The 24,188-nt window shown below is 37.6% G+C and overlaps 1 protein-coding gene across 4 annotated transcripts in view; it reads left to right on the top strand.

Moving 5' to 3' along the window:
- Fgf13 (fibroblast growth factor 13) overlaps nucleotides 1–24,188 on the top strand; it is a 516,319-nt gene that overhangs the window by 254,131 nt on the left and 238,000 nt on the right. For 2 of the 4 annotated variants that reach the window (XM_058576056.1, XM_058576055.1), the window contains exon 3: nucleotides 9,554–9,650. The exons of the other annotated variants lie outside the window; for them this stretch is intronic. In XM_058576056.1, the coding sequence (XP_058432039.1) occupies nucleotides 9,569–9,650 (82 nt within the window). In that variant the 5' untranslated portion in view covers nucleotides 9,554–9,568. The remainder of the gene's footprint in view (nucleotides 1–9,553; nucleotides 9,651–24,188) is intronic. 4 annotated transcript variants of the gene reach the window in all.

The following is a 24,188-nucleotide window of genomic DNA, read 5'->3' as shown; positions in this document are numbered from 1 at the left end:
TTATGAACTATGATAACCTTCACAAATTTAAAACTGTACAATTTCTCTAATATCCTTCCAATAATCATGAGGAACATAGAATGTGTTAATTTTGATCTCTCAGTTGCAATACACCAAATTATTATCTACCAGTATTTAGTTTCACCTTATTTTCATATATCCTCCATTAATCATTATTTTCTTTTATTATTTACAGTTAACATTTATTTAGATTGACCAGGAGCTTCTTTGCTTACCTTTTATTCTGTTCCATGTTTTTATCAGTGCATTATAGTTGTACATAATGTGAGATTTGTTGTTACAAATTCATACAGGCACAGAATATAACAAACAAATATGGGCCAATATCATTCCCCAGTCTTTCCCCTTTCCCTCTCATCTTCTGTCCCTCTGATCCTTGTCTGCTACTCTACTGATTACCCTTTGATTTTCATGAACCACCCTACCTTTCTTTTCCTTTATCCTCTTTAGCATCTAAATATGATAGAAAACATATGATCTTTGACCTTCTGAGTTTGACTTATTTTGCTTAATATAGTGGTCTCACATTCCTTCAATTTTCCTGCAAATGACATAATTCCTTTTTTCTTTATGGCTGAATGAAACTTCATCTTATACACACACACACACACACACACACACACACACACCATTTTCTTTATCTGTTCATCTGTTGATGGACATCTAGGCTGATTCCATAGTTTGGCTATTATGAGTTGCACTACTATAAACATTGATGTGGCTATATCAGAATATATTGATTTTAGTTCTTTAGGAAAAATACCAAGGAGTGGGATAGCTGAGTAATATTATGGTTCATTTCCTAGTCTTTTGAGAAACTTCCACACTGCTTTTAAAGTGGTTTATTAATCTGCAGTCCCATTCAATAATGTATGTGTCTGCCTTTTTCTCTACTTCCTTGAAAGAATTTCTTATTGTTTATATTCATTTTGTGTGGGGGGGTGATGGGCGAGTACTAGAGATTGAACACAGAGGCACTTTACAATGGAGACACCTCCCCAGCCCTTTTCCTTTTCTTTCTTTCTTTCTTTCTTTCTTTCTTTCTTTCTTTCTTTCTTTCTTTCTTTCTTTCTTTCTTTCTTTCTTTCTTTCTTTCTTTCCTTCCTTCCTTCCTTCCTTCCTTCCTTCCTTCTTTCTTTCTTTCTTTTTCTTTTTTTTTTTTTGAGATAGGATCTCAATAAGTTACTTAGGGTCTCAATAAGTTGCTGAGGCTGGCCTTGAACATGAAATCCTCCTGCATCAGCCTCCTGAGTTGCTGGGATTACAGGCGTGCACCACTATACCTGGATTATTGTTTGTATTCTTGATGGTTTTCATTCTGATTAGAGAGAGGTGAAATCTCAGTGTAGTTTTAATTTGCATTTCCTAATTGGTAATGATATTGAACACTTTCGTGTTGGCCATTTGTATTTCTTCTTTTCAGAACTATTTGTTTACTTCATTTGTCCATTTATTACTTGGGTTGTTTTGTGGAGTTTTTTTTAGTTCTTTATATATTCTGTGTTTTCATCCCCCGTCAGAAGAGTACCTAACAAAGATTTTCTCCCATGCTGTAGGTTCTTTCTACAGTCCTTTTTTTCTTATATCTTAGTCCTTTCATTTGGATTTACTTACCTTCTGTTTAAAATATGACTAATTACTATAGTGAAGTTTTCTATGCTGTGAATTAAGTTCTACTTTGTTTGCGGAGGTTGAAATTTCCCATTTATTCTTTTTTTTTTTTCATTTGAAACAAAACTGTTTTGAGATGGGGTCTCACTAAGTTGCCCAGGTTGGTCTTGAACTTTTGTTACTCCTACTTCAACCTTCCCAGTAGCTGGGACTATAGGTGCCCTTTACCACACCCTGCTACCCTTTTGCTCTTTTAATGATGGGTTAGTACAGTAGAAATATCTTGATTCCCAGCAACAACCTCAGCAGTTCAAAATTACTACTCCATTTTTGACTTATGAGAAGCCTATTAATCTTATTGTCTTTCCTTTGTAGATAATATTTTTTCTTTGGTCACTTGAAATATTGTTTTTTTTTTTCTTCAAGAACCTACAATATAACTGTGCTGTGTTTTGGTATGGATTTGTTTTTATTTATCTTTTCTGGAACTTAATATTTTTCTTAAATCTCAGGATTCATGTATTTTTTTTTCTTTCAGTTCTTGAGATTATATCTTGAAATGATTCAACAAACCCATTCTCTCTATTGTCTCCTTTCAAAAATCCTGTTAGACTTTGGTTGGTTCCTCATTTTGCCTTCCAAGTCTATTAACCTTGTTTTTATAGTGTCTATTTACCTCTCTGTACTACAGTAAGGGTGTTTTTTTTCTTTATTTATTTTTTTCTCAGAAAGTTTCTAGTTTACCTATATTTTAAATCTGCATGGATCCAAACTATCAAGAGATTTTAATAATTTAATTTCCATGAATTCTAACACCTTCAAACTAATTGGAAATTCAGCTGCAGCAAGGGATTTAATCATGATATCACCACCAGTCATTAGAGAGTGTGTTAGGCTAGAAATAACACTGGCCTTTGATTTTTTTCCCTGATCATATATGTTCAATGAATGTCTAATGAATGAATGAATGAATGAATCCATTCCCGTTTACCCTATATATCACATCTTGTGTCTGGTCCTGGGGCAATGATAAAATGCTAGTAACCAGCCCCTGACCTCATGGAGTTTACACTTTGGACCAGAAGTCCTCACATTAATTATATGAGTTACCTACATGAGATGCAGTGAGAGCCAGAGGAAGGGGTGGGAGTCACAAAAATTTTGCAGAGGCACAATGCTTCTGCTAAATTTTGTAGGATATTTGGGAGTTTGTCAGGGGAATAAGGCATTGATTAAATAAAGAAAATAATGTGTGTTCAAAGGCTCAGAGATTCACAATAGCCTAGATGGGAAATGGTAATTGTAAGAAGGGGAGTGCTATGGACATCAAGGGAATATGTAATTCTCTGTCCTTGCTCCTGCCATAGGCAGCTGTGCCTTTAACATACTGAGCTCCCAACTCTCCCATGTAAGTTTCTTGGTAATGTATTGCAGAAAGAGGGGCAAGTTGGCTGGTAAGTTTTCAGCTAACAGCCCCACTGTTTAACTATAATTAAATCAATGCATCTTAGTCCAGGTGCTAAATACTAAAACTGGGGAAGGAAGAGGAATCATCACCTTAAAAAAAAACAAAAACAAAAGGCATTCTGACATGGCTTTCAGAATACAGTTATTGATTATATTCTAGAAAATATGCTGGGATACAGCATTGCCCAGGACAGACTATATACATTGACTACATCAAGTGAAGCCTTATAGTCTATGCTAAAGTGTTTGGATTTTCTTCTGAGTGACATGGGAGGATAATTTTAAGCAGAGAGGCAATCAAATCAGAGTTTACTTTTAAAAGTAAAAAGGGCTGGGGCTGGGGATGTGGCTCAAGCGGTAGCGTGCTCACCTGGCATGCACAGGCGCTGGGTTTGATCCTCAGCACCACATAAAAATAAAATAAAGATGTTGTGTCCACCGAAAACTAAAAATAAATAAATAAATATTAAAAAATTATCTCTCTCAAAAAAAGTAAAAAGGGGTGTTGTGAAGGTTGTGTGAATAATTGAATGGAAAGAGGAAAATTGGGGACCTACTGGAATAGTCCAACAGAGAAGTCATGGTATGTTGAACTAGGGTGGTGGCAGAGAGAATGGTGACATTGGTTAGATTTGGGAACTGTTTTTGTTGTAGAGCCCATAGAACCTGTTCATGGATTGTAACTGAGAATGTAAGAAAGAGTGAAACCCAAGTTTGTGCTGCATTCATGAATGGTGCCTTTGACTAAGATGGGGAGGTTTGAGAGAAGCTTCTGAATAAAGGCAGGGAAATGAGTATGAAAAGTTTCAATTTTGACCTACCAAGGCATAGAGGGTGAGAATGGAGATACTGCAGTAAGGAAGGCTTATTAAGCAGTCTGGACATGATCCTGTGTGAAACCCTGAGTTAGTGGAGATTTGGACACTAGTAAGTAGCATTATTAACTTTTGGCATTTAGAATGCAATTGAGCATCCACTGGGAGCCCCAGAATGTTGACTGATGTATACTAAGTATGGTATTGATACACATTTTATTGTCAATGAGGAAAAACAAACTTGTCTGACCTCAGTCCTGATGAGACATATGGCCTTTTACAATTTTAATTCTTCATCTTTTTCTCTTCTCACATTCTAAAACTTAGGTCCTGTCCTGATTATAAACCCAGGACACAGGCACACATGGTCACACCCATGTGAACACTGATACATTCATGTGTACAAAAAATTATACTAATTCCATTTTCCTCACCAACAGTATGTGACCTTACTTGTAAGACTGGCCTGGCAGTCTGCTTGCTGTTTCTAAATTATAGGCAACTTTCTGAGAGAAATAGTGAGATAGTTACTTATTAGTTACTTTAGGAAAAGCTAAAAATAGGCTTTCTTTGGTAAATACATTGCATGGAAGTTTCTTTGGAAAAATCCAAGGTATAAAATGACCAATTAATTCTTGTCTTGACTCATCACATATATCGTTTTGGAATTTCTTTCTAGCTCTACCTCCTTTCTTGCTTGAGATTCAGAAGGCTTCTGTGGACATGTGTCACTTGGGCCTACCAGCATGTTTCTTTTTTGAATATTTTTTTAGTTGTAGATGGACACAATACCTTTATTTAATTTATTTTTTAATATGTATAATTTTTAGTTGTCAATAGATCTTTTATTTTATTTATTTCTTTATATGTGATGCTGAGGATCGAACCCATGGTCTCATGCATGCCAGGCAAGCACTCTACCACTGAGCCCCAGCCCAAGCCCTTTTTTATTTATTTCTTTTATGTGGTGCTGAGGATTGAACCCAGTGCCTCATACATGCTTGGCAAGTGCTCAACCACTGAGCCACAACCCCAGTCCAGCCTCAGTTTCTTATGAAACCATACCAAACATTTCTAGTGTTCTCACTTTGGCAACCATTCTCCTCAGAAATGGAGAGAATGAGGACTATATGACTGATGTTCATGCCAAAAAAGAGATGGAAAGATTAATTTCCCCAGTCAGTAAGGCTGCTCTGTGGGACCTGAGTGCAGGGCAGAACCTGGGCAGAGTGCTCTACTGCATATGTGGGGAGGGTGGGGGATTGTAATTGCTTAACAATCATGACATTGGAAATTATATTTAAATATAGGCTGTCATTTCCCCCATGTTTTCCCAACTCACACATAGCAAATCTAGCCTACAACCAGTAGTTGTTCTAAACTCTGATAACCCCCAATCCACCCCCATATGCTTTTTATTTTTTCCTTTCTTCATCTACACCCTTATAATATGTAAGCAATAGCAACAACTAACTTAGGTTTTAATAAAGAACTAAATAAAAGTGAGAGAACAAGACAGCCTTGAACCTGGGTTCTAATTCCGTAGACCTGACTGTTGGGGTTAGAAAGTAAAATGCCAGAAAGATCTTTCCTCAGTGAAAGGAAATGTTGTGACTGTTTTAATGTGATGGTCTCCTGAACCCTTGCAATGGGCTTAGAGGACAATAGGAGAGAAGACTCACACATACACACACACAAAAAAAAAAAAAAAAAAAAAAAAAAAACTTCACAAAACAGCTTTTCTCAATTATTTCTCCCTCAGACTGCTATTTGAGAAGGTAGAAGATGTAAATTCTCTCCTTTTCATTTATGAAATTACTGTAATATTTTATGAAAATGTTAAAAGAAAGGTTTCCTTTTTTATTCTCACCCCCTGACAAATCTCCACCCTCTCAACCAATTTGAGGCATTTAATCATCTCTTAATATTGTTCAAACTATCAATTTTTTTAAAAAAAACAAAGCTATGAATGCTTCAGAATAGCAAAAAGACAAACTCACAAAAAAAGGGAGTCTGGACATATTTGTCCAAAGTGAAAGTCACAATGATTTTACCTCAATGACCTGGGGCATAAAGTGGGTTTTTGGCCTTCCAGGGTCCTTGTACTTAAACATCTGCCTCAGTAGCTGAGTAGAAGGAAATGTGACTAAGCAATAAATTCATTTCACCACACTCCTATCATGAACCTACCTAGTACCTAGTAACATGCCTGGCCTGGCTGCTAGTTGATGTTCAAGAAATATTTATCAACTGCTTCCTCTTAGCATTGACCTTGTGCTAATGGCTGATGGTGCAGGGGTGAACAATAGACGTTATTGCTTCCCTTCAAACAACTCACAGGTGTGCAATAAAATAGTGCTCATACTCCCTCTCTTCTACGTTGCTAGACTCCAGCTCTACTAGGAAATCTTAATTTGTGTTGTTTCTGTTGATGTCAGAGGAAGTATTTTTAAACAGAGGGGCAAATATGCCTCTTATACCTGGAGAGAGATCTCATGACATTTATTTAGGCAAGTGGGATTTAGCTTCAGAGAAGGCTGATGTTATATCTAAGGTTTGTACATATGGAATGATTTGTCAACTCTCCTACAAAAAGCCTGAGTAGGTGTTCCCAGATGTTTTGGGGAGTTCTGTTAATGTTTGGCTTCATCAAAGAAAAACAAAGGCATGGGGATTGGCTTTGTTTGTCAGGGAATAATCCTGGTTTAGATCTGAATTGGACCGAGGTCCTGATCCTGAAATGTTTCTCAGGGCAAACTGCCATGGTTGATGATTTAGGGCATAGCTAGAGTGTGGCAGCTGAAACCCATCAGTAATAGTTTGGTGAAACAAGCTCTTTGAGCCTATCTGCTGTAACCAGCTTCATACGTAAGTGTGCCTAGACTCAGATGGCCTTCTAAAAGTTTTCTGGCCCCAACACAATGGAAATAGTGCTGGCCCAGAAGACAGAGATGTGGCAGTTGTGCTACATCTGTTGTAGTTGGCTCTATTGCTCTGGTGAGTTTCCTTTCTAGATTTTCAACAACTATGCCTGATGTCATGTGGCCTTAGGGCCCATTCACATAATTATTCACTGTAGTTAGTGATCAATAGAGTATGAACTATTCCAAGCCTATAGTCCTTGTTCACGTAGTCAAATAATGCTCAATCCAGCCCCCTCCTGAAACTTTTGATTGGATCAGGGATTTAGATGCTCACCAACATCTGCATTATCTGATTACTCTTCTATACAGTGTGTTGTTGCTATTACAGCAGTGTCTTGAAGGATAATTGGGAGCATTCAGACAGTGATGGCAGAGAAAGGCCTGAGCAAGGCATTCCAGGTAGGAGGAATAGCATTCAAAACTCTGAGATGTAGGCCAGGCATGGTGGTGCACCTCCTGTAATCCCAGTGGCTTTGGAGGCTGAGGCAGAAAATCACAAGTTCAAAGCCAGCCTCAGCAACAGCTAGGTGCTAAGCAACTCAGTGAGACCCTGTCTCTAAATAAAATACAAAATAGGGCTGGGGATGTGGCTCAGTGGTCAAGTGCCCCTGAGTTCAATCCCTGGTACCCCCCACCAAAAAAAACCTCTGAGATGTGGAAGATCAGTTGTTTTCCCATTTAAGAGAAGGACACTGAAGCTTAGACAATTGAGGCATCCTGCTTAAGTTCAAATAGCTAGTTAAAGTAGCAGGGCCCAGATTCAGTCCCATGTCTCTTTTTTTTTTTTAAAGAGAGAGTGAGAGAGATAGAGAGAGAGAATTTTTTAATATTTATTTTTTAGTATTTGGCGGACACAACATCTTTGTTTGTATGTGGTGCTGAGGATCGAACCCGGGCCGCACGCATGCCAGGCGAGCGCGCTACCGCTTGAGCCACATCCCCAGCCCCCCCGCATGTCTCTTTAATTCCAAAGCCTGTGTATTTGCCAATATGCAGCCTTATGAAGGCTGGATTGAGGAATTTGGATATATCTAGTTAAGTAGAGCCATTAAAAGGTTAGGAAGGAGAGTTAGATGGCAAAACACAATGTTTTAAGAAGATTAATTCAGTGGTCATGTGCTGCATAGATTAACAAAGTGACAGGCTAGAAATAGAGAACAGTTGGAGGATGTTGTAAAAGCATAGGCATAAATGATTTAGAACCTATCACTGTGTTCTCAGCTATTGATATTTAATTCCCCTACAATAATATGTATCACAGGTATATTTTTTAAAGTTTTAACTGATAAATAATAATTGGATATATCCATGGGGTATAATATGTTTTGATATATGTATATGTTGTGGAATGATTCATCAAACTAATTAAAACATCTGTCATCTCAGATACTTTTATGGTGGAAACACTTGAAATTTACTTTCTTCACAATTTTGAAATATACAATATATTTTTAGTAACTATAGATAGCACACTATGCAATAGATTTCTCAAACTTATTCCTCCTAACTGAATCTTTGTATATTGTGACCAACATCTCCCCATGTATCCACTTCCCAACCTCTGGTGAGCACAATTGTATTCTTTACTACTTTGACTTTTTTTTAGTTTCTATATATAAGCGAGACCACACAGCATTTGTTTTCTGTGCCTGGTTTATTTTGCATAGCCTTAAGTCCTCCAGGTTTATTCATGTTATTGCAATTCACAGGATTTCTTTCTTTCTTAAGGCTTGACTAGTATTCTGTTGTTTATATGCACCATAATTTCTTTATTCATTCATCTGTTTGTGAACACTTAGGTTGATTTCATGTCTTGGCTATTGTGAATAGTGCTGCAATAAATGTGGAAGTGCAGATGTCTCTTCAACGTACTTATTTCATTTCCTTTGGATGTATATCCAGTAGTAACATTGCTGAATCACATAGTAGTTGTATTTTTAAGTTTTTGAGGAAGCTCCATACTTTTTCCCATAATAGCTCTACCACTTTATATTACCACCAAACCTGTACCTTTTTTCCTACATCCTTGCCAATACTTATTAGTTTTTACCTTTTTATAGTAGCCATACTAACTGATATGAGGCACTTATTGTATTGATTTGCATTTCAAATCTTATAGTTTTGATTTGCATTTCTGTGATGATGAGTGATGCTGAGCATCTTTTCATATACCTGTTAACTATTAGTCTTCTTTGAAAATATGTCTAATCAGGCCCTTTACACATATTTTTGTTAAATATTTATTTTTTAAATGGTCAGTTTTAGGTGGACACATATCTTTATTTTATTTTTATGTGGTACTGAGGATGGAACCTAGTATCTCATGCATGCTAGGCGAGCACTCTACCACTGAGCCACAACCCCAGGCCCCTTTACACATTTTTAAGTTTTGATTTGGGGGTGGATTGAGTTGCATAAATTCCTCATATATTTTAGACATTAACCTCGTATTAGATATAAGTGCTCTTGGCCCCCAGTATACACACAAATTGTAACTATGTATGGTGATGGACATGTTAATTAATTTTAAATGTTAATCATTATATAATATGTACAATATCAAATCATTAAGTTGTATACCCAGAATATATGCAAATTTATTTGTCAGTTATACCTCAACTAAGTTTGAAAAAGTAGGTTGTCAAGTAAGAAAGGGGGTCCAAGAAAAGTAACAAGTATATATAGAAAGCCAAATTGCATGTTTTTTTTTCCTAGTTCAAATGAGTAAGCATGGACATTGTGGTGGCCATTTCAGAGGCAAGACAGAAAGTGCAGTTTTGGGAGCTGAGGGTGTGGAGAGTTGGAAGAAAGAGTAAGTGATTATTCGTTTTTGTTATTGTTGTTATTTTGTTTTTGTTTTTGTTTTGCTGCCAGTAGGTCATGTGGCAGTAAAGCATACTTGCAAAAGCTCTGGAGAGAGGGCCTCACTAATTATCTTTGCCACTAGCAGGCATGAATGAATGCTCAGACACTATTGCTTGTGCACCGAGAATTTTATCCAGTCCCTATTGTTCTGGGGTTTGGTATTTTGAACTCTCAAAAATTATCTAGTTATTTCCTGGAGGCTATGACCTCTTTCTCTGGCTACCATCAGAGGGCAGAAATGCTGATCCCCATAGTAGTTACATAAGTAGTGGAAGCAGCATTAATGCCTGCCTCACCCTGACTGCCTGGACAGCATGCCCCTGCATCGACACTAATCTTCATGGTAAGTTCTGGCTTAGTGTTTTCTTTTCCTTTTTGGTGGGCAGGGAGTGAGGGGTACTAGAGATTGAACCTAGGGGTACTATAACCACTGAGCTATGTTTTGAGTGGGCTTTGGACTTGGATCATCATGATGCTCTTGTCCAGAAGGTATCTATGTTAGTCAGCTTCCTATTACTGTAACAAACACCTGAGATAATCAACTTATAGAAATGGTTTATTTTGGTTCATAGTTTTAGAGGTTTTAGTCCACACTCAGTTGACTCTGTTGCTTTGGGCCTGTTGCAGGGTAGCACATCATGAGAGGAACATTTAGTTGAGCAAAGCTGCTCACTTCATGTCTAGGAAGCAACCGAGAGGGGAGAAGACAGGGGTCACTCAATCTTCTTCAAGGGCATGCCTTCCAATATTTTAATATCTCCCACTAGGCCTCACCTCTGAAAGTTTCCACATGCTTCCAATAATACCAAGCTGGGGTACCAAGACTCAGGTCCTTGGGGGACATTCCAGTTCCTAAATATAGCAGTATCTCTAGGAAAATAGTTTATATAGCCTGTCTCCTCATGTCCACTTTGGACCAAAATAAAATGAATGTAAGAATTGGATAGTCATTATCTATCTAGATCATTCCATTTCATCAACTCAGGCAGATACTGATTCTTTCATTTTAATCTTAGATGATCAACTATAATGCTGCTATTTTCAGGGCAAGCTCCCCTTACTTCTCTGCTGGGAAGGAAGAGAAAGAAGGCCCTAAGGACACTGGAACTCACAGTGACCCAAATCCTAGTGTACTTCTATACACTTTGCCCTCTGATCCTCAGCACCACATAAAAATAAATCAAGGTATTATGTCCATCTACAACTTTAAAAAAAAGCTCCCAAGAGTAGTCTCAGTGTCTTGCTCTACTCATCTCTCCTCCTAACATTCCATATACCTTAGCTTCCAATGCTAGAATCCACTTGGTTACCTAAACCGGAGTCAGTTATGTCATAAAATGACAATTTTAATGAAGAGTATAGCAGGGCTGGGGTTGTGACTCAGTGGTAGAGCACTTGCCTACCATGTGTGAGGCATGGGGTAGATCCTCAGCACAACATAAAAATAAAATAAAGATATTGTGTTCATGTATAACTAAAAAAATTTTTAAAGAGTATTACAAGGCCTTTATTTGACAGATTTATTGAAGAATATTACAAGGTCTTTATTATCTGAGAGACATATAAACAACCATGATTCAACTTCCCAATTCGTTACTGCTCCTCAGTTGTAATTAAATAGTGTCCTGATGGATAGACATCAAAAGAGGCAAACATCTTCTCTTCATTCCCTAGACCCCTCTTGATCTACTTGTGTAACATATTGCATGTGTTTCAAGTGCCTTCATGTTATTTTAGAAGTAACAGGTAGATTTGGGCCTGTTGGAAAGAAACATGATGTTGGGGCTGGGGTTGTGGCTCAATGGTAGAGTACTTGCCTAGCATGTGTGAAGCACTGGGTTAGATCCTCAGCACCACATAAAAATAAATAAAATAAAGGTATTGTGTCCATCTAAAACTTTAAAAAATCTTAAAAAAAAGAAATATGATGTTGGCTTAAAGAAAGATATAGACATACCATTACATACATACAGACATATAGAGTGAATATCTCTCAGGAGTCTTATAACTGGTCAGATGTCCCCCAACTATGTGAGCCAAAGAGAATCTGGCAGTACTTCTGACTCAGGGGAAGCATTACTTTCCTAGGGTGTATTTGGCAAAGTGCTGGGAGTGTTGTGAATTTGCACACTAATGGAAGGGAGCTATTCACATTTTGTTGGCAGATGTCAGAGTTGTGAAATGTTCTCCATTAAATGAGATATCCTGCTCAGCAAGGAATTATCTGGGTCCAAATGCCAAAGTGCACTGGAGGGAAACATTGGAGAGGAAGCTGGCAAGATGGACATGGCAGAGTTCCTATGGGATTCCTGGGGTTAACAAAGATCTATAATGAATGCTTAAAGCAGTGCTTCTCAAAGTATGATTAGTACATCACCTACATCAGAATTACTTGGGGTGCTTACTAAAGTTTACTTTCTGGGTCTGTCCAAAGTTACTGAATCAGAATCTCTGGTAAAGGTATAAAGTAATCTGCATTTCACAAGCACAATATATGATTATTATGTGCACTGAACATTGAGATCCATTGTATTAAAGGGTTTCCTTTCTTTCCAAGGAAGAGGGGACTGATGGCTAAACTAAGATTTTATATCTAAAGCCATAGAAGAAACCATGTATCCCCATTGAAGACAGCAAGAGGGGAAGTGGGTTTGAACAAGAAAAAGAGATATTTATGTTAGCTATGGGGAACAAAAGGAAAGCTTTTTCCTTTGAAAATATTTATTATCGCATAGTTTTAAAAATGCCCTCATTCTCTGGACATAACTTTCCTTTGCTCATATATGAATACACAACCAGTGTAACTCCACATTATGTATACCCACAAGAATAGGATTCTAATGGGGATGGGTTGTACTCCATGGATGTATAATATGTAAAAATACACTCTACTGTCATGTATATCTAAAAACAACAAATAAAAACATCCCATTCAGTCAATTTACAAAATATAATCTAAAAACACACAATAAGCTTGTGAAAAAATGTTCTTTTTCCTTCTCTAATAATTGATGACAAAATCAAAATTGGTAGACCATTATATTTATCACATTGGTGAAAGTTGGTTTCATTTATTTGTTTGCATTTTAATAATAGCCATTGTTGAGTGGCATTAAGTTGACACTGGTATTCAAGTATAGGGCTACTGGAAAGGCACATTCAAACAATCATTCTGGAATTTGTGCTGACAAGTTGTGTCTAAAACTTTAAAATGCACATATACTTGTAATGCTACATCTAGAGTATAAACTAAAAAATTTCATTGTCATTGCTTTTTTATGTTTTTATTAGTGCATTATAGTTATATATCACATTGGGATTCATTTTAACATAATCATACATGCATAGAATATAATTTGCTCTTCTTCAGTCCCCAGTACTTCCTCTTTGAGACCTCCTCTCCTCCCTTCCCTACCCCACTTCCTCTACTTTCCTAGTCTTCTTGTATTCATATATAATTTTTTAAATCAGTGCTTTATAGGCATACATAAAGGTAAATTAACTGTGGTATATTCATATCTGTATGTAGAATAATTTGGTCAGTTTCTTTCCTCTGTTTCTCCCTTTTCTGTGCCCCCCTCCCCTTTAACCTCTTCCTTTACTCCACTGATCTCTCTTCTATTTTCATGGTGCCTAATATCTATGGATCTGATTTAGATGTTCATTGTTGCCTTGTGTGTTAGTGTTCAGTATTAGGGAATTTATAGTTAGCATATTATGTGACTATTAAAATTTTAGTTGATGATGAATTTTAGTAACATGAATAATGCCTATTATATGGTATTAGGTGAAAAATTGGAAATGAAAATTTGACTCAAATTATGTGGGAAATAATTAACAGTGTATAGGAAAAAAAAAACTGGAATTGAAATATTGCCAAGATGTCAATAGAGGATTACCCTTAGTTTTTAGGTTTGTGTGTACTTGTTAGGTTCCTTGTAAATTTACTAATCTCCACATTTTCCACAATGAGCAACCTTAGTAGGCATAAACAAGTTAAATATAGTTGTAGTATAAAATAGAGGTAGAGAAAATGCAAAATCTTTTAAAATAAATCTCAGTAATTTAGAGGTGGACTAGGGATTAAAGATTCCATTTAACATAATATGATCGGTCCTATACCCACTAGTTCATCTAAATATAACATTATCCAAAAAGGAAATTTGCTAGTGCTCTCTTTCCCGTCTTCGGTACATTCTTTTACTGGTCTCATATTGATCTCATGCATGTCATTCCCAAAGAGACATTGATTGGAATGAAGTAGCTACTTGGGCAGTATCAGTTTGTTGTGGGTTATTTATTTTAATTTACATTTCATGAATATCAAATAAATTGGATTGACCTAAACATTTCAGTAAAGTATCATGAAACTTTACAAATAAATATTGTTCTTTTGTTTCAGTTTTTGGGATAACCATTTGCATTCTACTCCCTTGGGTTACTTATTTTTTGTAGTCCTCAAAGCATTACTGTATTGAATCTCCCTAGTGGTATTTGTGAATATAGTACATATTCAATAATATACTTCTGGGGTCATTTTGGCAGGAAGAACTTGGTTTGCCAAGATACATCTAAAGCTATTGTTTAAATTTAAAACCTCTGAGACTATACTAATTCTATTTGGAGACAGAGACTGAAAATGTGAACCATTATTATAGGCTACATTTAAAAGATACTGATATTGCCCATATGCAATACAACTTTACAATTTCCAAAGAAAATTGGAATGAGTTGCTGCAAATAACTCGATTTGGTACACTAGAGAGTTAGCAAAGTAAACAAGCTGTAGACAGTATGTCCCACCATGCACTTGGCTCAATTCTTTTGATAAGGGGAATTAGGTTCTAATTATTTGTGAAACTGTCACAACATCTTTAGTAATGATAATGTGGTCTTCATAATCAGATACCTCTATGACTCTGTGCTGTGAACACAGAGCTGATAAATAGGGTGCGGTAGCTCAGATGTTGATTTTCTTCTTGTTATTTTTTTTAAAAAGAAGCATTAGTCTGGGGATTAGTCAGAAAGCCCTAGAAGAAAATTCTTCCAAATCAAATATGTGAGAATAAAAAGAAGCATCTATGCTACAGGAAATCAAATTTACAGGCTAAGGGGCCCACATGGGAGCCAATCTCAGATATATGACTATCCCTTAACTCAAGTGGAGAATCGACTACAGCCACTGGAGTGAAATCCACAGTTTAGGCTAAACCTGTTCTATTGCTTTCACTGAATCAATGGCTCATGAGCTTTTATGGTGGCTTGAAATTTTTGGTTTTTTTATTTTTTATTTTTCAACAATCCCATGACCATTGTATGTATGTAGATTGATTTTTTTTACTATTAGTTGTTCAAAACATTACATAGTTCTTGACATATCATATTTCATAGATTTGATTCAAGTGGGTTATGAATTCCCATTTTTACCCCATGTACAGATTGCAGAATCACATCAGTTACACATCCATTGATTTACATATTGCCATACTAGTGACTGTTGTATTCTGTTGCCTTTCCTATCCTCTACTATCCCTCCTCCCCTCCCATCTTCTCTCTCTACCCCCTCTACTGTAATTCATTTCTCTCCCTTGTTCTTTTTTCCACTTTCCCCTCACTTCCTCTTGTATGTAATTTTGTATAACAATGAGGGTCTCCTTCCATTTCCATGCAATTTCCCTTCTCTCTCCCTTTCCCTCCCACCTCTCATCCCTGTTTAATGTTAATCTTCTTCTCATGCTCTTCCTCCCTGCTCTGTTCTTAGTTGCCCTCCTTATATCAAAGAAGACATTTGGCATTTGTTTTTTAGGGATTGGCTAGCTTCACTTAGCATAATCTGCTCTAATGCCATCCATGTCCCTGCAAATGCCATGATTTTGTTATTTTTTAGTGCTGAGTAATATTCCATTGTGTATAAATGCCACATTTTTTATCCATTCATCTATTGAAGGGCATCTAGGTTGGTTCCACAGTCTAGCTATTGTGAATTGTGCTGCTATGAACATGGATGTAGCAGTATCCCTATAGTACACTCTTTTAAGGTCTTCAGGGAATAGTCCAAGAAGGGCGATAGCTGGGTCAAATGGTGGTTCCATTCCCAGCTTTCCAAGGAATCTCCATACTGCTTTCCAAATTGGCCTCACCAATTTGCAGTCCCACCAGCAATGTACAAGTGTACCCTTTTCCCCACATCCTCGCCAGCAGTTGTTGTTGTTTGACTTCATAATGGCTGCCAATCTTACTGGAGTGAGATGGTATCTTAGGGTGGTTTTGATTTGCATTTCTCTGACAGCTAGAGATGGCGAGCATAATAAGTTCATCCTTATAGGTACAGCTCTAAAATTATATGATAATCACTTTGATTTAAACAAAGCCCTTTTTCTGTGAAATCATAGTATATTCACAACGATTAACATTTTTTGCTCAGAAGAATTGTGTCCAGTCAGCAGAGAAGGTAATACAGATCCTTCAGTCTTGCCTAAAATCTCCTGGGTCCCAGTGTGCCTTAGAACATTTTCGTATATTCTACTGGTATTAAAATAGGATAAATAAAGACAGTAAGTAGCCTCATGGCAGTTGAGGTCAAATTTTGCTGCCAAATAAGTTCAGTTCAGGTCAAATAATGCCACACAAAAAACATCTTTTTCTTCAGAGGATTTGGAGTTTGAAATTGCTGATATGGTAACAAGGTATGGTGGATCTGTGTCACCCCAATTATAATGAATATAAGCATGTGGTGGGGAGCGAAAAGCCTTGCTGAGTCCTATACTTGGCTCTTTTGATTGTAATTGTGTTGAATGAACTAAGGAACATTTTGTGGACAGGCTGGAGTCAAGGTTATGTGTATTTTTACCACCATAGCTCTGATTTCCTGAGCAATATTTGGGTGCCTGTGTTGGGCACCATGCCAGGTGGCTCACCTGGAAGTTAGATAAATTACTCAGATTTACTCAAAGTCATCTACTTAGCAGGAAGTTGGACAAGGTGAACCTCAGGTGAAGTTTAGCTCAGAGGTCTGATTCCCCCCCTTACCCTTTAGTGATTAATGATATAAAATCATCTCAATGAAGAGGCTCAGCTCATTATAAGAAAGGCAGCATAGTTGGGTAAAAACCATACACTGATTTGTCACTTTTTAGCTAATTAATTAATGCTCTTGGGCAAGACATTTTAACTCTCTATACATCAGCTTCCTTAGCTGTAAACTAAAGGTGATAATCCCTTCCCAACTCATGTGACAATAGAGCTATGAGGGCGTTGATAGATAACAAATAAACATGGGGCCATTTTACAATATCCAAAGTACCATTTCAATAAAAGTCAGAAAACTATAAACACATGTACAATTCTTGTGCATTAACTTGCTTTGAGTCCCATTTGGAGGCAAATGGCCAAAATGAGTTGGGGGGATATCTCAAAAAGCAAAGGGTCTTCATGGGGCTGGGGGATAGATATCACCAGATCCAGGCCATTGACACCTATGATCTTCCTTGCCAGACCTTCTGGGCTACCTTTGAAGTCCTTCCCATGCTCCTTAGAGTCTCCCAGATGGTCCCTTTTTCTTCCATTTCCTGTGCTTCAAGCCTTGCTTAGATTCATTTGGGCTTCCTTAGTAGTGTCTCCTTCCAAGCTTTTTCTGTTACTTCCTGCCACATATTTATTTCCCCCTTTCTCCTTTCCTCCCACCCTTCCTTTCTTCCTCCCTTCCTCCTGTTTTCCCCCTCTGTTTCCCCCTCCTTTGCTTACTTCACACATTTACTTTAGGTATTCTTGGGTCCTAGGGGATGCTTAATGAATAGTGGATGAGTAAGTTATTAGGACTTACTCAGAACTTAAAGTTATTTGCCTTACAATGGGTTGGACAATGCAGGCCTCAAGTATTTAAGTATATTTACCATATACATGTGCTCTTCCTGAATTCTCAATCAGGGTCTCTGGAAGCCACTGATACCTGAGTACCAACTCTTGTTCCTATCATTTAAGAGCTCATCTAAATCAACCAAGCTTATAACTGGAAGCTTCCAGGAATATCCCTAGTTATTTCTGGCAGCCTGATTCCCTGGTCAGCCTTTTGTGGGCTTTTGCTCATTGCCATCCCTTGGCCTCTGTATTAGCTCAGCTTGTTCCCCAATCTGAAATGTCCTTTTCCTCTGCTTTGCATATATCTCAGCATCCTGCATCTCTAGTTCCTCCATGAAGCTTTGTCTGATACCTGCAGTTGATACTGATCCTGTGCCTGTTGACCTTGTACAGCACTTATCCATGGCACCACTGGTTCCCTAGTTAATTACTCTGTTCTTATGATTTACATATATGTATTGGTAGCATGCATTGTTATCTTTGCTGGCTTCTTGTCAGGTACTTATTTTTCTATGTTGATGATATAACTTATTTCTAATTATTCAGTATTTTCATTGTGCCCATTTTATAAGGTTCAGATGGGGTCAAGTAATTTGCCCAAGGTCACATTGTTTGTAAGAGTGAAACTGAGATTTAAGCCCAGTTTTCACATGAATTTAGAACTAAATTCGTAACCAGTACGTGGTAAGATATTAATCTCTGCCCTAAAAGAGCTTACATTGTAGCTGGGAGGATAAGATTGAATATCAATTCTTTTTTCCTGTTATGAACTAAATGTGTTTCTCCCCCTTCCATAAATTCAAATACTGAGTTCCTAACCCCCAGTGGGACAGTATTTGGAGGTGGGGCCTTTGGGAGGTAATTATGTTTAGATGAGGTCATAAGCAGGAAGTCCCCATAAAATGTCCTCAGAAGAAGAAGAGAGTCCAGAGTTTCTTTTGTTGGCTATGTGATGACACAGCAAGAAGGCAGCCATCTATAACCATGAAAATAGCCCTCACCAGAACCTGTGACCTTGGATATTCAGCCTCTAGCACTCTGAGAAATCTATTTCTGTTTTTTAAGCCATTTGATCTATAGTATATTGTTATAGCAGCCTCAGCTGTAACACCCCTTCTATCACCTTGGAACACACCCTGGAAACTCTTTGATGCTTAATTTTTGTAGGATCCTTGAGTGCTTAAAAATTGAAAGGCTAGTTAACCTAAGCAAAAACCAGGACAACATATCTTAGTTTGTCACAGGGTAAGCACACTGAAATACTCCTGAAATGATTATTTCAACACCAGGTTGAGTAAGAAAGAAGAATGCTACAATTTGATGAAACTACATAACCTCTTTCTGCTTTAATTTACTCATCCATAAAATGGGAATAATAATAGTATTTATAGGGTTACTGTTAGGTATAAATGAATTAATATATGTAAAGTATTTAGAGTAAAAGGGGACACTTGATATATCTCTGCTCTTGTATCATTGTTACTGTCACTGCTGTTAGTGTGTGCAACTTGACACAAAAGGAAGAGGAATGGTGTTAATGACACCAGTGATCTTTTTTATGTCTTAGGGAATGAGAAGTTCTATTTACATGTCTCACATGTAACTTGTCAATGTACTAGACACTTAACAGATATTACAAAAATATTTGTAGAATGAAGAAGACATTAAATGCTCTCAAACCTTTACATTACTGAAGTATCTACATAGAAAAAGTTCTAAAGGTAGAGGTTAGTTGAAATCTCTTCATTGTTTTAAAATGGGTGAGTTTCCAGTATACCCTAACATTCTACCTCTCCCTCTATTTTGAGCCCCCTGAAGCCCAGGTTTTGTCTCAGCACTGTACAAGGCTCCTCTTTCATGACATACCTTTTTCTGTTCTAGCCTTGATATACAGTTATAAGCAAGAATGCCACAATAATAACTCTCTCCTCTGTCGTATGAATAAGAATGATTTTTCTTGGAACTCTCTACGTGCCTGCTGCTTTGAGTTATTTGTCATTTCTTTAGGGGCCTGCTCAAGAGAGCCAGGCTACAAGATGTGTTGTGAAAGCCACCTGTGTTGTCTTCTCTATGACACCAGGGAGATTTGATGAGTTTGCTTTCTGTATGATTCTAAGATGTCCTAATCTTGGATAGACTGCCTGTTGTTACCCTTGGGGTTTGTCATGGTGGCATCAAATCAAAGGGCTTTTGTTTTGATGGGAGGAAAAGCAATCAAACATTTCTGCTGGGGGCCTCTACAGTCCATCTGGTCTAAACTTCCACCTAAGGACAGGGACTATATTTGCCTTGTTTCCCTTTGCATCAGCAGTAAACATCACTATGCTTGGCACAGAGTAAGGATGCAACTGACATCTGTTGATTAAATGAATATCTTTCAGGGGAATACTGGAAATGCTTATGTTATTAGTAAGTTTGGATTTGGCCAGTCTTGTGTACACTACAGCAAAGAAGGCCTTTTCTTTCCACCCACATACTGAATTATCTAGCTCTCTTTGCCACCTTCACAATATTTATTTCCCCAGTTATAGCACTCACTGTATTGTTATGTCCATTTAACTCTGTCTTTCTTTCCCCACTCCTATTCCTGAAGCTCTGTGGCTGTCTTGTCCGGCACCAAGAATAGTGCTGATCCCATGGTTCCTGCTCACAAAATATTAGTTGGATGAATGATTCTAATGTCCATAGTGATCAGCAAAAACCACAATTATAGTCCCATGTATCATATTTATATCACACAAAGGGCTTACTGTGGACAAAGATATCAGAAGAATGGTGGCATTCTTGGGAGTGCTGCCAGGGAAAAGATCGGTCAGAGTTTCTTTGTTCAGAACTTAGTACTAATTGTAGTAGGAAATTCCCAGGAACATTGTAGGAATTCAGCACATAAAGGCCCTCCAAGGAGGCTAGCTCTGACTTCTATGTAGCAGCTAGAATTTTGGTTTCCCCCTTTTTCTTGGTCCTCTAAGCAGGCAGGAGTTTGGAGAAAAAAAAAGACAGTACCTGACAAACAAAGGTTATCTCTTCTTTCCATTTCTTCTCCCTTTTCACTCTTCCTCTCTGAGCTATAAAGAGTGCTGTCAGCTACCAACCTTATAGAGTTTGGGAAGCACTGCCTCAAGTGAGGACTGCTAAGCATGGGTCTCAGAGGTCTATAACAGTAGAGCACAAAGGCAGGTCCCATTCCAAGCTAGAGAGATGGGGGCCTGTGAGCACAAATCTTAGAAGCAGAGGAGAGGTGAGAGTGCAAATGTGGGCCTTATGTGATTGGTATTCACAAAGACTGAGGTAGAGTGCTGGCTTTCTCAGTTTCAGTGTCTTATAATTGTTTTATTTGTTCTAATATACAAGACAGTAAAACACATTTTGACACATCATATGTAAATGGAGTATAACTTATTCTTCTGGTTGTACAGCAGGAAGAACTGTGCAGAGTCAAAGAAACGGTTTTCTGAGCTGAGAATTAATGGATGAATAGGCATTAAAGTAGGGAGTAGAAGGATGATTATCATGATATAGAATCAAACTGGTCATGCAGTAAAAAATGGAAATATCTACTATAGTAGATGTTTTGTTTTAAAAAGTAGGCTTTCAGAGTGACATTCCTAAGAGTATTGGAATAGAATGATACCACACAATGTGATAGTCTTGAACTAACAAGTAGGGGGTTCTATAAAATGGTAAGGCAGACAGGATGATCATTTTCAGTTTTTAGGTTTTCTTCTGCTTCTTATTCATTCACTTGCTCATTCACTCAGTCATCCAGCAAACGTTTCTTAAGGTATTTGTGTAGCTTAGTAATTGTGTAGCTTAGTAATTAGATATATAGTGGTAAGCAAGAAACACATGGTGCCTACCCTAATGGTATTTAAACTCTAGTGGGAAGAATGAAATTGCCACATCTTGAATTCTGTGGAGGACATATTGGAAGAGCTATAATAGCAAGAGGAACTGTGCAGAGTCAAAGAAAGGGTTTTCTGAGCTGAGAATTAATGGATGAATAGGCATTAAAGTAGGGAGTAGAAGGATGATTATCATGAGAGATATTCTACTAGGCACAAGAATGCAAACAAAAGAGTAGTCACAATTAAGTAGAATAAAGCTGGGCATGGGTGAAGAAGGGATTAGTACAGGGTCCACTGCTTAGTCGCCAGAGAATATTGAGGAATAGGCTGGGCAACTATTATTCTTTTGAAGGCATAAGGAAATCGAGACTCAGACACATTCATGACTTTCTTATCTAGAGTTGAGTGAACACATTTATATATAGTCCCTCCCCTCTAGGAGCTTCTATTCTGGTAGGAATTTGGAAGGAGTTAACCTACATGGCAGTGCTAGTAAGTGGTAAGGCTGCAACTTGTAATCTTCTGACGTTAAGTCAGTGCCCTCCTCACTGTGTCACATTGTTGCTCAACAAGGAAGAGGAATGATTAGTCACAACCATGATGACTTGGCCAGATGAGGCAGCTCAGTTTTGTTCTAACAGCTGCTCAGGGCTTCCTAATGCTCATTGAGCACAGCAGGAACCTGGAACTGTAAAAGGTAAAGTTGAAACAAAAACAGAATTTGGGCACAGAGCACTTATGTGACAATCATAGCTAACCCTTTTGAGTTTTCTGTGAAATACACATTTTATACACTTCATGTATTTAGTCCTAATAATAATCCTATAAGGGAGGTAAATACTCAAGCTTATATTCATTTACTCATTTTACAAATGAGGACACTGAGGCTCAGGGAGGTTAGATAGCATTATCAATCTTTCTCAACTCATAACTCAGTGCTATAAAATGCAAACCATGTAGTCAAACCCCAAAGTCTGTGCTCATAACCACCATTCTCTATTGAATCTACTTACAAGGACAGAATGAAGTCGATGTTAACTAGTCCAGAGACAAAGGAACAGTTGAGAATAAAGGACAGACATGTTTCTTCTTTGCAGGAGTAAGTTTAACAAGTACAGATGTACAAGATTAGATTTAGAAGAGCAAATTATCCACATCTGCTAATTTCAAATATTAAGTTACTATTAAATACTTATTTCTTCCCACCATGCCCATAACACGTGGTAATAATTTACAATGTATTTCTCTCTTCCTACTGTGGTCCCCTTCCAGTAATTAAAGCTAAGAAATATAAATCCATCTACAGGCTAAATTCTTGAGGACTGTTGAGAAGTCGATGCACCTGACATCTTGTATGTGTATTGTGTTTTCCAGAGTCCTTCCATATCCAAGATCACATAGGATCCTTATAACAAGCTACTGAGAGTTCTTTCCATTTTACTGCAAAGGAAATAAAAGGTTTAGAGAACCCGATGTCATGAAGCTACTAAGGTTTTGGAGTCATTGTCAGGCACCTGTGCTACTGGGCATGGGCAAACACAAACATACATCAGAGGAAGTCTATCAGAGCTGGCAATTCTGTTTTTATGCCCCACTGAAATGAACCAGTTAGTGAAACATTTGGCTTTTCAAAACATGTATCATGCATGCAGGAGCATAATGATACACTGGTATTACTTTTTCATTTCATATCTAAAAACTCACTCAGTAAACATTGATTGAATTCATAAATACTGTCCTATATTATAGGAAGAATACAAGTAGCATTCATTATTCTCTAGGTTCCCTACAATAAGAATTATATAATGGAAATTCGTAGTTGATAGAAGCTGCATTGATTTTTTTGTGTGTTGGGGCCTTGGTTCCCTTTCAGAATACACAATATACCTTCATTCCATTTCAATTTTATTTGTGCCCTTGTTATGTGACAGTGGATTCTTTCTTGTAGCATCTTGTCCCTCATGACTGCAGAATTTGTAGCTTTAAGCATTTTCTCTTTCAAAACAAATATGACTCATAACCCATGTGGATTCAGTGACTGTAGTTGATTTGGTGAACATTTGAAAACATGAAGTGGGAATAAACAAGACCATTACTGTAAATGATTTTTAAAACGAACCTAATGCACTAGAAATAGTGTAGATGAAATAGAGGGAGGGAAATGTGAACACTGGATATACATTTCAGTTAGCTCAAGCATAGAGGAGAGGACATTAAAATTAAGGAGATACTCATTTACTTATTCAACAAATATTTAATGAATCTTACATTGGTATAAGCACTGGAGATACATCAATGAATTTTTTAAAATGACAAAAATTACTACCCGCTTGGAGCTGACACTCAGAAGGGGAAGAAGAGACAATAAACATAAGTTAAACATATTTTATGTCAGGTGGTGATAAGGGCTATGGAGAAAACTAAAGCAAGGAGGAAGGGTGCCAGCATTGGAGGTGGTTAGTGAAGAATACATTGAGCAGGTGGCATCTGAGTCCAGATCTGAAGGAGAAGATGAAGAAATGCATACATCCGAGCTCCAGGTAGGGGAACAGAGTATGCTGAGACCTTATGATGGTGATATACTCCAGTGTGGCTGGAGGGGAATGAGCAAGGGAGAGAAGAGTAGGAGATGTGATCAGAGAGGTGGCCAGGAAGCTGGGTGGACCATGGTGAGAAATTTGGTTTATAAGATATCTGGTGATGTTCAACTACTATAGTGGCGTTGTTGCTGGCTTACCCAGATTCCCTTTACTAGACTGCTCTATTATCCCTTAGCTGATAGA

The sequence above is a fragment of the Marmota monax genome, unplaced genomic scaffold (assembly GCF_021218885.2).
Source record: "Marmota monax isolate L192 unplaced genomic scaffold, Marmota_monax_Labrador192_F-V1.1 WCK01_AAM20220418_F8-fsc00261, whole genome shotgun sequence".
Taxonomy (NCBI): domain Eukaryota; kingdom Metazoa; phylum Chordata; class Mammalia; order Rodentia; family Sciuridae; genus Marmota; species Marmota monax.
This window is presented reverse-complemented; position numbering and strand designations above follow the sequence as displayed.